The following is a 16,425-nucleotide window of genomic DNA, read 5'->3' on the forward strand; positions in this document are numbered from 1 at the left end:
GACACTTGCCAGGACAAATCCATCACTTCCAAAATATCAATACACTTGCAATAACAAACTTCACTTGTATAAAACAGTAAAAGGTGGAGGAAGAAATACTGTAGCAAGCTGTCTTATGATCTGATCATATCAAAGATAAACACAACCAAGGCAAACCATCTTTATTTTTGGTAGAAACAAAATGAAGCAACTTTACAACAATCAATATTTTAAAGATTTTTAGTGAGCTTTTCCACAGTGGAATTCCACCAAGCCTAGTTACAAAGTGATATCTTGTTCAGAGTATCTTATCTTCAAGTACAACAAAAAAGACTAACAAAGTTAATGGCTATTAGGAATATTTATTCCAGTCATGGCAGCTAAAGCTTATAAAACTAATGGGATAGTAGCTATCCCTATATTTTTATGCATCCACATCTTACCCTAAACCAAACTATTTTTGTTTATTCTGTATCTGAAATTCAGTGCACCATGCAAATGTTTTCACACTATACCTGCCTGCTAGATAAATGCAATGTTCTAGAGCTTAACTCTACTTGCACTCATATAAAAGCTGAATTCTTTTTTTATTTATGCCTGCAAAGCAATACATTTTGAACTAGCATTGTGTATTCTAGGTGTATGTAGGTTCTAACTTCTGGAGCTTTGTAGCAATTTTTTATACAATCTGAACAACTAAGGTTATTGTAACTTATTTTAAGGACATATTTGCTATTTGACCAAATCAGAGTGGCTCTGTGAAATAATTTTAAAAAATATCAAAACTGCATAAAATTGAAGCGATGCTTTCAAAGTCCATGTTAAAACGCAAGGCAGATTTATAGCAACTATTAGATAGTTACTATCTATTCTAAAGATATGCAGTAAATAAAAAAATCTTTAAGCAGTGTTTTGAGATATGGCAGAACTTAAACTGGCTGCCACTCAGTGGCAGTAACCACTTAGGTATTTTTATTATCAGCACAGATACTTGAAAATTTAAATAATGTACGCATTCATTGACTAAAATGTAGGCCCCAGTCCTGCAAATGTTTATACACAAGAATAATTTTACTCACATGTGAATGTCTCATGCAAGTCAATAGAATTACTCATCCATAAACTGCGCACATATGTGAATGTTTGCAAAATGGAGGCTTTTTGCTATGTTACTAATTTTTAACTTATTACTCCATAGTTACTACACAATGTTAGACTTGGAGTGTAAGCAATACTTTTATTAATATAATTTAAGGATATGTTCAGCATCATGTATTTGTACTAAAAGAGAGAATAAGGCCCTTTTAAAAATGTGGGCGTCTCCTACGAACACACTCATTTGTGTCACTCTATATGGTTACTGTACATAACTTTGAGCAATCAAGGCCCAATTCTAATTCTAGTGATGTCAATGGTGTAGAATTGGGCCCTTAGTTAGGAAAGGCTACCTCCTAAAAGTGGATCAGGAATGTGTAAAGTGCTGATGTCACAAGCTTTCCTACATTTTTCTAGTCACTGAACCAATCAGACCAGATCAAACTAGTTTAATAATTTGGTAAATTCTTCTTAAGAAATACGTATTAATTCTTATCAAGTGCTAATGAACAGTAGACCCAATAATGTTTCCACTGAATTCAATGGCAATATTCCAAATGACATTTGACGAAAGATCATGCCCTTTAAAAGGACTAGAGTCACTGAAGAAATAAATGCTTTGGCATGAATAAGTCATTGTGTGCCCCAAGCAGAAAAGCATAAACTTATAAATTGTTTGTGTTTTTCTTATGCTTGATCAAGTAACTGTGGTGTTCATGCAGTATCAGGGCATAATATAGAAATAGCCTTGTTTAATCCAATATGAGGCACTGATACTTATCATTCAACACTGGGCATATGGTGAATGTATTCCTAACCTGTTCCCATCTGCATTTTAGTCTGTTTCTTAACACTTGTATCCTTCCATCTTTCTTCTGCTAATTAGATTACTCCATTTCCCTGCAAGTAAAGTGTCAATTTGCCTATGTCTACACTGCAGGTGAAGGTGTGACTGTAGTGTGGGTAGGCATGCTGTGTTCTCTTTAATCTAGCTAGTTTATATAACAATAGTGTAGACATGGTGGCACAGGTTTCACCATGGGCTGGTAACCTGAGTACATACCCATGCTCCCTCACGGGCTTGTATTTGGACAGCTAGCCAGTGCAGTCACATCTATACTATTGTGCTAGCTAGATTAGGCTAGCATGGGGTATGTCTACCTGTGCTAGTCACACTTTTGCTTGCATTATAGATGTAATCCTTTGATGCAAATATCCATATTCTCATTTGATTAATATCATGACATCTCCAGTTTAACATATCTATCTGGAATATTTAAACAGCTAAAATTTACTGAAGAAAAGCTAGTTGACACGAGTTAAAACAAAGAATTTGCTCAGAATGTACACTTTGTGTAGTGGACTTTAGAGCATGTTGCATACCTTTTTCTTTAGTGCATAAACAGTATTAAATAATAGCAATATGTTTAAGATTGATACTTTCTGCTCTTAAAGGCTTTGGTGTAACTTAATTTTTGTTCTCCAGTTAGTTACAAGACAACAGCAATGGCAAAAACATTGACAATGCAGTTCATAGTCCGGTTCTCCCATCTCACTGTGCAGGTACCTAAAAGATAATTTAAAAAAATCAGAATAGGCTGGCTCCCGATATTTGGTCTGCTAAATTCTACTATGTTTCAGTGCAAATGACCAGAAATGAAGGGTAAATAAATCGGATACTGATTTCTCTGAGGAATTGTAATAGGAATTTGTAATCCTGTCCATAAAGATGAATTTACTCTTACGTTTTTTCTCTTTGTAATACAGAAACTAATACCATCAAAACTGCATCATACATACATATACTACTATTTACTAATAAACTTGGCTTTTTATCTTATTTAAAACTCAATATAATATAACAAATTCAGTTCTAATGTTCCTATTTCTTTGTTATGGAGCTTTTGCACCTTTCTGAAAATAAACCTGGCCAAAACTTTTGTTTCTGCAGCTAAAGAGCAGAGAAATGTAAATAGCTGTGAGGTGTAAGAATAGGATGAAAAGCTCTAATGACTTCCTTCTGTCCTCATGAACCAATATTCCTGATGCCATAGAATCATTTCTTCTTCCCTGTCACTCAACATACAGCGTTTGATAGTTACACGTTAAGCTTATCTGGCACAGCCACAGGGAGAGAAGACTGGTTTAGAATGAGGTTTTTTAAATTTATTTGTTTAAGAAATAGTCCTTGGCACCCTGCCAACAAGCAATTTGCCCTCCCTCCATGTTCAGCCAATGAATTAATATTTTCAAATCATTTTATGTACTTCTTGGCTCTTTTGCTTTTTTTGTATGTAAAAAGATTTCCATGGTTCTATAAGAATAGAATCAAATTTAAGACATTAAGAACATAGATAAGACGGCATAGTTTTATTTACATAGACATAATGGAAAATGAGCAAAAGAACTGCTGTTCTGACATTTCTAAAGCCAGCAATATATATATATACACACACACACACACGCTAACACAAACGCTGTCCTGTACTTTTTCATTAGAATCTATTTTCTAACTAATGCCTAGTCTTGTGTTTTTAAATGCAGTATTAACCCTTTTTACAAAAGACTCTTGCTTCATTTTAAGTTTTTTCTACAGTACTTGAAGAAAATCAGTCTTGGCAGGGTTGAAAGCATTCGAATAATCTTACCACACATCGTGAACTGAAATAGAAGCACTTGGAAATAATGCAGAAGTGAATAAAATAAGGAACACCCCAACTGACTACAAGGAAGAAATAAAAGCTATAACAACATTAGTCAAACTATTTCTGCTTTAACTAAAAAATAAGACTATTTTTATTTATGCCAGCTTCACCATTAGAGTAGGGCAGTTATTTTAAGCAGGCAGACATTAAGGAGTTGCAAACTTAAATTTAGCGCACATGCTACTAATTAAGTCAATGTCCCTACAACTGAAGATCTTCTCTGGGGACTAATTTGCACAATCCTTCTTTTACACTGAAGCCAATGGTACTGCTAATTTTGTTATACCCTGAGTGTATGCAGGCACTCAGTGTACTCCATCCATGTTCATTCAATCCTGGCGCACCTGTTGAAAATGTAAACAAGGGGTCCAGTTCTGGAATTGGTGGCTTTTTGTAATCAACCTTCAAACTGCTAAAAAATATAACATGGCTGAGCACCAGTGAGACCTTTCACTAAAAAAAAGTGAAGATACTTTATTTGACTTGAATCTGAATGAGGGAACTTACCATCAGTTGTGGTATCCCAAAAGCATGAGCTTGCTGTGTGGAGACCAGCTCCACTCTTCTGCATCACTGCACAAGTTACTGAAGAACAGAGTAATAAAATCAGTGTTTTATTAAAACAAAAGGCTCATGAATCTGCAGACTGAATGAAACACATAATTGGAAACCTCAAAATGCAGCCAAGAATCAATTTAATGACACAAAGGAAAGCGACTGCTATTCTTTTTATCACACACTTACATGCAAGCTCCCATTTTACTGATCTGCAAGCCTTCATTTACCTTTTAACTAGGTCTCAAAACAAGGAAAGCTATTCTGCAACACTTCCTTTAAAAGTCTTAATACTGTTTCACTATCAAGTCTACTGAAAATGTCTTAACACTGATCTATCATTTTAGGGTAATTGTTTAGATATCTTCTAGGCTAGGTAGTAGCACAGGTAGTGGCAGTGGAGACATGGCCAAGCCAGGCTGAGTACATAGCCACTGGTTCAGGCTCAGCCATGCCTCTGCTGCTGCTACCAAGACTACACAGCTATTTATACTCTAGTTAGCTCAATGAGAACTAGCACAAGTATGTATACACAAGTAGTAGAATCACACTTCTAGCTCGCAGTGTAGACATAACCCTAGTGGTATGAAAGTAATGGCTTTCCCAGAAAGCTCAGTGGTAGGACTAAGTTCTCTAATTACCTTTTAAAATATTTAGAGTTCATTTGCATTTGAAGGCACAACCCTTCGTTAAGTTGATGTGGAGGCACGCTGTCCCAGTGAGTTGCAGGAGAATTGTGCCTGACACAGATGGTGCTTTTTGGAACGCCTCAGAGCAGAAGCAGCATGTACTCCTAAGTCACTTCTTAAGTAGGTGCAGCATCTAGCATAGTCCAGCTGCCTTTGAAGAAGCAAGTGCCAGCATCAGCTCTAGCTGGAAGAAGTCCCTGCACCTCCCGAAGGAAAGACCTGCCCCTGCCATTGTGTCCAGTTCCCACATAAGGGCCAAGGCGGGCATAAAGTATACCTTCTTGCTTTTAATTTCTCCTCCATGTGTGCATCCATGAAAACAGTGGATACGATCTACCCTTTAGGATTCAATCAATTGAACAGCCTCTAAAAGGGTGTGTACTGTAGAAATATTTGTATTTGAGGTTTAGGGTAAAGTCCTTTAGGTAAAGATTCAGATTAATACAACCTGCCTTCTGAAATGACTGGAAATTTTTTTGGCAATAACTTTGGGTTTTCTTTACTTTTTCACTGATTTTGAAAGGGAAGCAGGAAAGATAAGATTTAGCTTCTCAGGAAAGGGACCATCTTTACTGTATGTCTTGTATAGGACTAGATACACTATCAGCATTTAGCACAGTGAAAAAATTGCCAGCTTTATTGCATATACATGTGTAAGTGCTTAAGCATACACACAATGAAATAGACGTTTTCTCAATTCTTAATCACATGTTGGGGGGAGGGGGGAGAAGTCTAGGAGAAAACTAAAAGAGGGTATGCTTTTAAACTTCAAAGTACCTCGTAGCTTGAAAATGAATTCTTTCCAGTAATTACTCATCTGAATTGTATAAGGGAAAGTGTGGATATTGGTACTTACCAATGTATTTGTATGTTTTCCCAAGTTTTACGAGATGTGTTAAAGATTGCTCCACTATAGTTGCAGTCCACTGATTGACTTTGTTGTGACTGTAATCCATCTTGCCCAAAATTCCTTCTATGCACTAAAAATGAAGAAAAATCAATTGCACTAGTAGTTTGTCAATATGAAACGTCTCAAATCAGGTTTAATAGAGTAACTCCAAGTATTTACTAAATAACCTCAGAACGCTTGCAGGGCACCAGTGTCTTAAAATAATCATGTCTAATCAATTTAGCTCACTGCATATTAGTTGCTGAATTGGGAAATAAAAATATAATTCTGAATCCATAGATCCTGGGAGATTTACTACATATTCTTCTGCCTAATTCAAAGGCACAACTGATGTGGTAAAATGAGGCTGTCAGTAGAAACTTATTGTAAAAGAGAACTTTAAATAGTTAAGGCTGCATCATGCATGGCACCCACTAAGTGAGACTGGGTATCTAAGAACATGTTCACTTTCCTTGCCTGGAAGGATTATAGTTTACATGCACTAGTAAAGGGAAAAAGGGTTTCTGTGCAGCTACTTTATGGGTAGTTCACCGAGGAATTTCAGTACATTTCCTTGAACACCCCCTTGAACACCCCCACCCTTGAACGTGACTTTTCTAGTCTGAACCTTTTGTACACCTGCACAATAAAGATTTAATAGCTCATGTTGCTAGCTACAAGGTGTCTTGTGTTTATTTTATGGGGAGGTTTTACTGTGAACATAGCAGAACAGTCAGCAGGCAGTCTAACCAAAGTTTTTGTTGTAGCAGGTGGGGAGGAGACAGAACTTTGGGGCAGGGGAAAGAGGAAATGGGGGACGGGAAGAGGGGTTGCAGCTGTGAGGGCAGCGGAGGAATGGGTGGCTACTTTCTAATCTTGGGGAGAGATTAATGTGATGTCCAAAGACACAGCATGGAGGTTTGGAATTGGCAGTGCAGGTACCTTATCTGCTGAGAGAAAAGGAATGTGTGTTGCCAGGGTTGTCAACATGTGGATTCTGGGCAATTCCTGGATCACAAGGTTGCAGAAATTTTCCAAACAGTAAGAAGTACACCCTGACAGGCTGATTTGGGTTGAGGCAGGTGGCCTGCATTGGTATTGTGTTTTGCCCACTTTGTGGAGTGTAACCAGTGATCTGAAGTTGTGATCTATCTAATCTGGGTCTTATTCCTGGTCTCCACCTCATTCAATGTCTGAGAGCAGATTTGGACCACATTAGACGTGTGTCCAGGCACGCGGGTAGTTTTCCGATTCTGCTGAGTGTCTGCATAATAGCTACATCAGTAAGATGAAAGTTAAGTGTTAGAAGATTAATCAGGAAGTCGGATGGTTCATGGCTGACCAAAGAATGTGTACTGCATGGTACAGAAGCATTACAAGCTGTGAAACCTCACCGTTTGAGGTAGTTTTACTGGACAGGGTGAGAAGATCTCTCTCTCAAATATAATACGGTCTTTATTTTTATAATAGAAACACTGTGGCAGGGCCATCAAGAAAAATCCAACTCCTCCCTCCAACCATTTGAAACCTGAACAGGGACACTATTCCACCTGTAACATAGCTGTTCTTAACTCAAGGCACTGCATGTGAGTTGGGTTATAAGAGGTGGGGAAAATAACAGCAATAGAAATAGTTGTATACCAGGGCATGAAGACTTCAGGGAGATACGTTCCCTGCTTATGGTGGTGGGGAGGGGACCAGGTTAAAGGGGGGGATGTAGTGAAGGGGTCAGCGGTATGGCTGGAGAGCTGTGCCAGAACAGGGCTGATGGGGTCTAGCTGAGCGTGTGTGGAGCAAGGAGTGGGGGAGGAAATGGCAGGATGGCGGTGAGCTGGCTTGCTTGATATGCAAATTGCAGGACATGTGTACAACTGCCTAAGTGATTACTAATACTACTAACATCTTTTCCTGTTTAAAAAAAAAAAATTAGGAAATTCAATGGCAAAAAACTTCACTAATGCAGAGTTAAGGCTGCTTAGTGGTAGATCATCCCCTTGAACACTAGGTTGAGCAAAACTCAAACTTCTGAAAACCAGGAAATGCAGTTAAAGTTGCCCATGAAACCTTAACTGTGCCCTCTTTTTCAGCAATATCCCAATATACCTCGTTAACACATGTAACTTTTATTCTGCTGCCCTAAGAGTTGTTGAAATGTACATGCTTTTACAACTGACTCATTCTCAACCCCAATATTCCAGCTCTACACTATAAAAGGGAAAAAGAGAGGGGGATGGAGGAGACTATCGCCAAATACCACCTTCCATCTACCCCCTTCAAGCATGCACATACCGCATACTTACGCTGGCCTTTGACATGAGATTCCAGACCCTGGTCTACACTTAACCCAATTCCCCAGAAAGAATATCACGTGAGTATTTAAGAACCAGTTCGCAGCCTTTTACAACTCACAGGATGCCATCTCAACCTACACTTCCACTTAACCATCATTAGAGCATTAAAATCCTCTCATTCTATCTATGTCAAATTCTGCTAATATCCTATTCTACCATATATCATTCTGCTAATGTCCTTTGGGACAAAAGCCCTATGCCTTGCTATCAACAATCTACACAATGATGCACAGTGCAGCCAGAACGTACACAGGTACCTTCTTTTCCCTTTCTTCATGCATGAGACGGTGGAAAAGATTGATCTCTTCATATCAAAATCAGCTGTCACGCGTGGCAAAGTAATCCACAGCCCTTGTAACTACCTCTACCAAGCAAGCTAACTACTACCTCCACCATTCAGTACAGCTACTTCTGACACTGATCACATTTTCCCAAGAGTGCATGTAGATGACAAATCTTAGATAGCTCTCATACCCCAGCTTGCTGCTGATATCCTTTTTAATACATAATTTGCAAGGCATAGAAGCTAACATGCAATTCTGCACTGAAATGATGCATATTGTGTCCTGCAGTAGACATGCAGCTCTTCCCTTTGCTCATGCACAGAGGGTGCAAAACCAAGATCGCCTCAAATCCCAATCAAAGATGTATCATGCACTTCAAAATAATCCATACATCCTCAAATCCCAAACATACCTTTAACAAACAGGCCCAACTATTGCCTCCATCATTTAGCACAAACACACAACACACTGACTGCACCTGGAGTGTATACAAATAATTCCCATTAGCTACTGCCAGCTCTAGGGGAACACGGGGAAGGTGGTGTGTGCAACTATTTTTCTTTTTGTCCTTTAATGGTGTTAGATGGAGTTCTGTAGGCGAGAATGAATGAGTTGTGAAAGCAGGTGAGGAATGTGCATATAAAAAGCTTAACTTTAGTACTGGGAAAGCTATGGAGCAAATAATTAAGCAACCAATTTGCAAACACCTAGAAGATAAGGTGGTAAGTAAAAGCCAGCATGGATTTGTCAAGAATAAATTGTCAGATCAGCCTGCTATGTGGATGGGGGAGAAGGGGTAAATCTTGACTTTAGTAAGACTGGATACTGTCTCGCATAACCTCATAAACAAGCTAGGGAAATACAGCCTAAATGGAGTTATGAGTGCAAAACTGATTGGAAAACCGTTTCCAGAAAGTAGTTATAGTGGTCCACAGTCAAGTTGGAAGGGCATATTGAGTTTCCACAGGGATCAGTCCTGGATCTGGTTCTGCTCAGTATCTTCATCAATGATTTAGATAAGGACTTACAAACTTTATAAATGTACTTTCTAAACGATACCAAGCTAGGAGGTGTTGCAAGTGCTTTGGAAGATAGGATTAAAATTCAAAATAATCTGGAGAAACAGTCTGAAATAAACAGGATGAAATTTAATATGGAAAAATGCAAAGTACTCCACTTAGGAAGGTGCAATCAGTTGCACACACACAAAATGAGAAATGATTGTCTAGGAAGGAATACTGTGGAAAGGGATCTGGGGGGTCAGCTAAATGTGAATCAGTCACACTGCTGCAAAAAAAGCAATTATCATTCTGAGCTGTATTAGCAGGAGTGTTTGTATGCAAGATACAAGAAGCAATTCTTCCGTGCCATATATGCTGATTAGGTCTCAACTGGAGTATTGAGCAGGTTGGACAGACACCTGTCAGGGATGGGCTAAATAGTTATGATTGGTCCTGCCTTGAGTGCAGGGAACTTGACTAGAAGACCTCTTGAGCTGTGGGGTTGGCAGAGTAAAGGTGTGTGTTATCAGGGTGAACTGGGCACTGCTGAAAGAGGGCAGAGTTAAGATCTAATACAGGGCAACTTTAACTCTTCTGGAAACCAGGAAATAGTTTGTTTTGCTCAACTCAGCATTCTACAACAGGATCACATACCACCCAGCAACTTTAACTCTGCCTTAATGTGTTTTTTACACTGAATATTTTCAAACAATCTGGTCAAGTGAATAGTTTGAGTTTATTTCCCAATAATGGGAAATATACATGTGAGTAAAATTTCCCATTACTCTTACTGATAATCTGTGGCTACCTGGAATGTTGAGGTGTTGCTGCTTGTGTTTTGAAGTGCAGTATGGGTTCCTAAGTGCTAATGGAAGAGAATATTTTTTTATTTCAGTAAAGGAGCATCTCTAATGGAAACAATGCAAATCTGTTTAACCCAACAATGTAAAGTTAAAATGATACACTGAAAGCTTTTTTTCCCTAAATTTAATCCCTTCTAATTCTCATTAAATTGCAGCCTCTATCATAAAGGAATACAGTCTTGTGAATTCACATGTTGAGACTAAACATAATATTGACCAATATTAAATTGTAGATAAATTAACAACTGAAAAGGGTCTACATGATTAAATTAGACTAGGTACGCTTTTTGGACCCAATGCACTCTGAACGCCCAGTGATGTTATTTAGGAGAACTGTGTCCTAAGGATGGGCAGGATCAAACTCCTCAACTAGTTTTGATCAACCTTTATATACTGTGACACTTACAGGAAGTAAGACAGGACTATTGTCTTCCATTTATTATTTTATACTGTTTTATGACTGTGTACTCAAATCATCATCTTAGGGATTCTAGTCTTTGTAGAGCTGTGTTAAGGCTAGACAATAGTATGGTAGCTTTAGTTATGTTTTGAAATGGGGGCTGGATACTTGGTTTAATTCCCAGTATCAGATGCAAAAAACAAAACATTTGTTGTACAGTATTTGCCCTTACCTTGAAAGGTTAGTTGTGTAAAGAGCTGAACTGCTTATCTGACACTGTTTTTGTGCTTCCTATGCATACTGGAACAGTCTTTAAATGTCCAGTTTGACAAGACATGCGGAGAAGGACTTGCAGTCTGCAAAGTCCTCCAGGGAGTCTTATCATAATACACTGTCTCCTACAGAACTCTACAGGATTTATAAGCAATAAGCTCTGCACTATGCAGTGGCTGGTTGCCATGGTATTGTATTTAACAAATTCTACTAGACTATTCATCATAGCCTACTTTCCATGTATAAAAAGGCATTAAAAATCTGTCTTCAAAACTAATTTCAAAATTATATTTAACAAATACACCTGTACATTCAAAGTACATGAAATTACTGTATAATTGAAAGTGACATTTTATTATGGCAATGGAGATCATTGTGTGCTCAAAGTGCAGCTTTTTGTAAATATTGTATTTCATTCCTCACTAAAATTGTTAAAATACAACCTACCTCCTTAACGATGTTGTGCGCTTCCTCAGCATTGAAGGTCATCTATAATTTAAAGAGTTAAAATTATAACCAGTTGCTTACAGCATTTCACATTGTTTTGGGAAGACAAACATTTGGGATATAGTTTAAGCACCACACCCTGTTAAATTATATTTTAAACTGCAATTAGATCAAAATGCAGTTGCCATCTGGCATTAATCCCTGTGCTACAACCCCCTCATAAAGAGAGGTTTTACAAGCTGAAGCCTGGATGCTAGAGTACAAGCTCAATTTTCATTATCCTAAAAGATTCTTATACCATCTTATATGCCTTACATATCATCATGAATATTCACCAGGAAAAAAGACTGAACAGAACTCCCTTCACAGAAGTCCCAATCCCTCTCCCACTGAGATCAAACAACTCCTATGGATAGATTTTTACACTCATTTTGATGGAAAACTATAAAACAGGAGATAGCAATCCTAAGGACAGCCTTACTAGGTCAGACCAGTGGTCCATCTAGCTTAGTATCCCATCTTCTAACAGTGGCCAATGCCAGGTGCTTCAGAGGGAATGAACAGAACAGGTAATCAAGTTGATCCATCCCTTGTGGCCCATTCCCAGCTTCTGGCAATCCTAGAACTACAACAGCTGAGTTTCATAGGTGCTAGCATACCAAGTCACTTGTTCAGAATATTTTTTTAATTTAAATCGCCAGTTTTCTCTTCATTTTTCTCCAATTTTTCCCTTTTCATCTGTTAGTTTTCTCTGTTTATTCTACATGTTTTCTCCCTACACTCCCCCACAAGCCTCACCTAATATGTAGCACTTTGGTGTCGGGTGCTATAGAAAGTGTAAAAACAGATGCACAAACACAGTACCCAAGAAGAAAGTACTAATTCTTGTCATTTTCACTTTGTTCTAGTGGTTCCTTTGTTCTAGTGGTTCCTGTGCAAAGGCACAAATGAATAAACTAAAGCTGATTAGTTTAATTCTTCTGCTCTGGCTGGGGAGCAGAGTGGCAAAATGAAATAAATACAATCTTGTCATTCACTTTACTGTTCTTAGAGTGGGCCCAGAAGTTCCAATTTGTCAAATATCAACAGATAACTACACTTGGTGGATTTTCAAATGTTGTTTTTGAAATATCAACTGCACCCTAGGAAGACTGTCCCTTAATTCTTAAAGGGCCAGATCCTGAAACTGGTTTTGTGCAGGTGGACCCCAGCTACTGATGCCAACAGGGCTTTGTGTACAATCTAGGAGGCTGGACAAGCAGATCCACTTGCAGGAACTAGCCCTAAATCAAATCAGTCTCTCTAAAGCCATTTTGCCACTTTCAACTTCCACGTACTCTTTTTAAAGCTCAAGAATTGTTCTAGGAATATATATCTCTATATATATATATATATATCTCTATATATATATATATATATCTCTATATATATATATATATATATATTCCATTTTTTTTACACAGGAAGACAGGGAGGCACAAGCCTGTTGTGTGGATTTATTCAGCGTGAACTTTATAAACTTATTTTAAATCGGCTGCACTTGCTTGCCAACCCCACCTCAGCACTCCTTGTGCAAGAAGGCTTCAACCTGTGGATGTGATTTTTTTTTTCTTTCATACCTTCTCCCCAGCAACTGGTGAGCTTGTCTTCTGGTGCAGCAGCAGCTCTAGCTCTGCTTCACCGCCCCTGACTATTCTGTGTAAATGGAGCTGCAAGAAGCAGCTGCTGGTTCAGGTCTGACTATCTGCCACTCCCACGTCCGCTGGAGCTGAGGCTTCTTGCCAGCCTAGTCTCCCCCTTCCCCAGCACAGGAAGAAAAGGGGCTGTCCCCCTCTGCCAGGTTGCAACTCACTGCCCACACCCACTGGATCCCCTGCCTGGCCTCTCAAAGGGGGGCCCTGCCCTGTCCTTACTGCACCCCCAGGAGAACAAGCTCACCCCAACCAAGGAGGGGACGGGAGGGGACCACCCTCACCTGACAACAAAAACCCGCCAGAAATGCCCCACCCAGCTGGAGGTGGCAGCTGGACACGGGGGCCCGGCTCCCGCCTGAGGTTTTACTGCCCGCCCCGGGGCCGGGGCCGAGGCCGGGGCCAGTCCCAGCCCAGCCGGGTTTCTGCTGGGCCCGGCCCTGCGACGGGCGCCGCGCTGGGAGAGGAGCCTCCCAACTCTGGAGGCCCCGGGCCCGGGCCCCGCTGCCCGCCGGCTGTTTCCTGGGGCGGGTCTCTGGCGCCGGCTCCGCTGCAGGCCCCGAGCCCGGCCCCGGGGCCGCCCGCAGCGCTCCGGGCTCCTACCTCGTCGTTGTGGGGGTGAAACTCCTCCATGGCCCGGCTCAGTCCGGCGGCGGCTCTGACCCGTCACCTGCTCCCGGCCCGGCCCGGCCCGGCCCTGCGCGGCTCCGCCTCCTCCGCCAGCGGCGGGCCCGCCCCTGCTGGCCTCTGACTGCCGCCGGGGGTGGCGGGGCCCCCGGCCCAGCGAGAGGGCGCTGCGGGGAAAGGGGGCGGTCGATGGGGTGCGGGGATGAACGGGGCAGGGGCGAGTCGGTCGAGGGGAGGGGAGGGGAGGAGACGAGACTCAGGAAAGTTGCAAGCCTGGGCTCCACGCCTGCCCCTGTCTTGGAGCAAACCGGCAGGTTGCGGATCTCTGTAGAGAAAACCCGCCTGCAAAGCCTCACCGCTGCCTGTGTTCAGCAGACCTGACCTATAAAAGGGAGGGGGAAGGAGGCAAATGGGCCTGTGTGCTTTTCAACCTCTCCGCCCCCCGCCCCGGTGTATTATGAAGCCTGGATAGGGCCTTATGAAATTGGTGTGAGGTTTGTTTTTATTTGCCCTGATGTTTTTACCCCCCAGTAACATCAGGGCTATCAAATCTGGCTTGTCCTGGACTTGCTGGAGAACTCTTGAGGATCCAGCTGTGCACTGTGTGGACAGGAGGTGTGACCTGCTGGGAAGGCCCTAGACTGGCAGGCAGGAGGGCTTTCTTCTCTTCCTGGAGTCACAAATGTTATAGCTGCGTGATTTTGGGCAAATTATTTCATTTCTTTGTGCTTAAATCTTCCCCGCTGAAAACTGGGGCTGATGCTTAGGCATCTTTTGTTAAATCACTTTGCGATCTTGTGGATGAAAAATGCTGTATTTATAAACTCTAAGTTATGAGCTTTTGCACCTCTTCATTGGGGGCTGGGATAGTGGGATCTTTACAGATGGTCTTTTGGAGTTAAATGCGAGTTAATACAAACATCCTAAACGGCCTGAGGAAAAATCTTTTGCCCTCAGTTGCTCAGTTTTCAGCTTTTCCCTTACAACTTCATAATCCTTTAACTTTGTTGGTCATAAAGTTTTAAGTTGACAAAACAAACCAACACACCAAAAATTCAGGTTTTTTTTAAAGGCAGTGGAAAAAAATTCTTTCAGACCTTCTTCATGTCCTAAAGTAGTATGATCCCTTTTCCCCCTTTGTAGTTCACCTATAATAGCACACTGTATTCTGTGTAGTGACCCTGTTATACAGGCAGGATTCTCCCATGCAAACGGGAAAGATAATTTGTTTTTATTATTATTAAACGTTGACAATGTGCACAGTACTGCATAAAACCCAGATAGTTTCCTGTGCTAAAGAACTAAGTCTGAAAGTGCCTTTTCATATTTATAGTCCACTTATAGAGCATCTTTAATTGTGAAGGTTCTCTGAACATTTTACAGACTTCAGCTGATAACCAGCGGAATCAGTTTTTTCTATCCTGAAAGTATAGCCCACACTGGGTCAAAATTATCAGTTGTTCAGCTGGGCATAGCAGTACACCGTAACAATGTAATAAATGAAGTGAAGAATACCATTTGAAATCACAGCTCTGCCTGTCTGTAGGTAGGCAAAATGTAAACGAGGAATTGTCCCTGAGATTTTTTTCCCTGGAATTGGATGACATTTCCTTTTTATTCATAACTGCCACGTTTCTGTAATTCTAAAAGAAACTTCCAGGATGTTTCAGTGAGGCATTTACAGTCTCATTTTAAAAACAACAAAGCCCAATTACTTTTATCTCTGATAAGGAGCCTTATAATTCTATAAATGAGACGCTTCCTCAGGGGAGCAATAACTTTTTTCTTTTGCTTCTAGATGAATTTATCTGCATGACCTTGGCATGTATCTGACACAAACTCACCGTTTTACAGAATGGTATTAAAAGTAAATTGCAATGTAATGTTCTCTAGTTGCTGCATATAATTAAAAAAGTAAATATTGACATTTTCTTTTATTCTTGCACATAATAAAACAATGACTAACGAATAAATAGGAAGCCACCATTATCTGAAGTTGTCTGACAAAAAGGAAGGGCAACCAGCATAGAATACTGCAAGCTGAAGACTTTCAGTGTTGTTACTTTTGTGTTTTGTTTTTGTTCAGAACACAGAGTGACCTAGACAAATTGGAAGATTGGCCCAAAATAAATCTGATGAGGTTCAACAAGGACAAGTTCAGAGTCCTGCACTTAAGACAAAAGAATCCCATGCAGTGCTAGAGACTGGGGACAATCTGGCTAGGCAGCAGTTCTAGAGAAAAGGACCTAGGGGTTGCAGTGGACCAAAAGCAGGATATGAGTCAACAATGTACCCTTGTTGCCAAGAAGGCTAATGGAATATTGGGCTACATTAGTAGGAGCATTGCCAGCAGATTGAGGGAAGTGATCAGTCCCCTCTATTCAGCACTGGTGAGGCAACATCTGAAGTACTGTGTCCAGTTTTGGGCCCCCCACTACAGAAAGGATATAGTAAAATTGGAACGAGTCCAGAGGAGGTCAACAAAAATGTTTAGGAGGCTGGAGCACCTGACCTATGAGGAGAGGCTGGGGGAACTAGGCTTGTTTGGTCTGCGGAAGAGAAGAGAGAGGAGATTT

General features: G+C 40.5%; 1 protein-coding gene across 1 annotated transcript; it reads right to left on the reverse strand.

Moving 5' to 3' along the window:
• Positions 1 to 146: 146 nt before the first annotated feature.
• Positions 147 to 13,981, reverse strand: DYNLT3 (dynein light chain Tctex-type 3). Its single transcript, XM_067545113.1, has 5 exons — positions 13,826 to 13,981; positions 11,532 to 11,573; positions 5,880 to 6,003; positions 4,287 to 4,364; positions 147 to 2,641 (listed from the first exon to the last, which is right to left on the reverse strand). Exons 1-5 carry the CDS (start codon positions 13,853 to 13,855, stop codon positions 2,565 to 2,567), a joined length of 351 nt encoding a protein of 116 aa, XP_067401214.1. The 5' UTR covers positions 13,856 to 13,981; the 3' UTR covers positions 147 to 2,564.
• Positions 13,982 to 16,425: the final 2,444 nt, after the last annotated feature.

This window comes from Emydura macquarii, unplaced genomic scaffold, assembly GCF_026122565.2.
Source record: "Emydura macquarii macquarii isolate MOO-44397 ecotype Brisbane River unplaced genomic scaffold, CSIRO-AGI_Emac_v2 contig_1043, whole genome shotgun sequence".
NCBI lineage: Eukaryota > Metazoa > Chordata > Testudines > Chelidae > Emydura > Emydura macquarii.

What these genes read in the sequence shown, in the direction of transcription:
- DYNLT3 (XM_067545113.1), bottom strand. Translation starts at nt 13,855, where the DNA reads ATGGAGGAGTTTCACCCCCACAACGACGAG. An exon ending in CGCACAACATCGTTAAGGAG is followed by an intron (nt 6,004 to 11,531) that starts GTAGGTTGTATT and finishes CTTCATTTTTAG; the next exon opens with TGCATAGAAGGAATTTTGGG. An exon ending in GAAAACATACAAATACATTG is followed by an intron (nt 4,365 to 5,879) that starts GTAAGTACCAAT and finishes TCTGTTCTTCAG; the next exon opens with TAACTTGTGCAGTGATGCAG.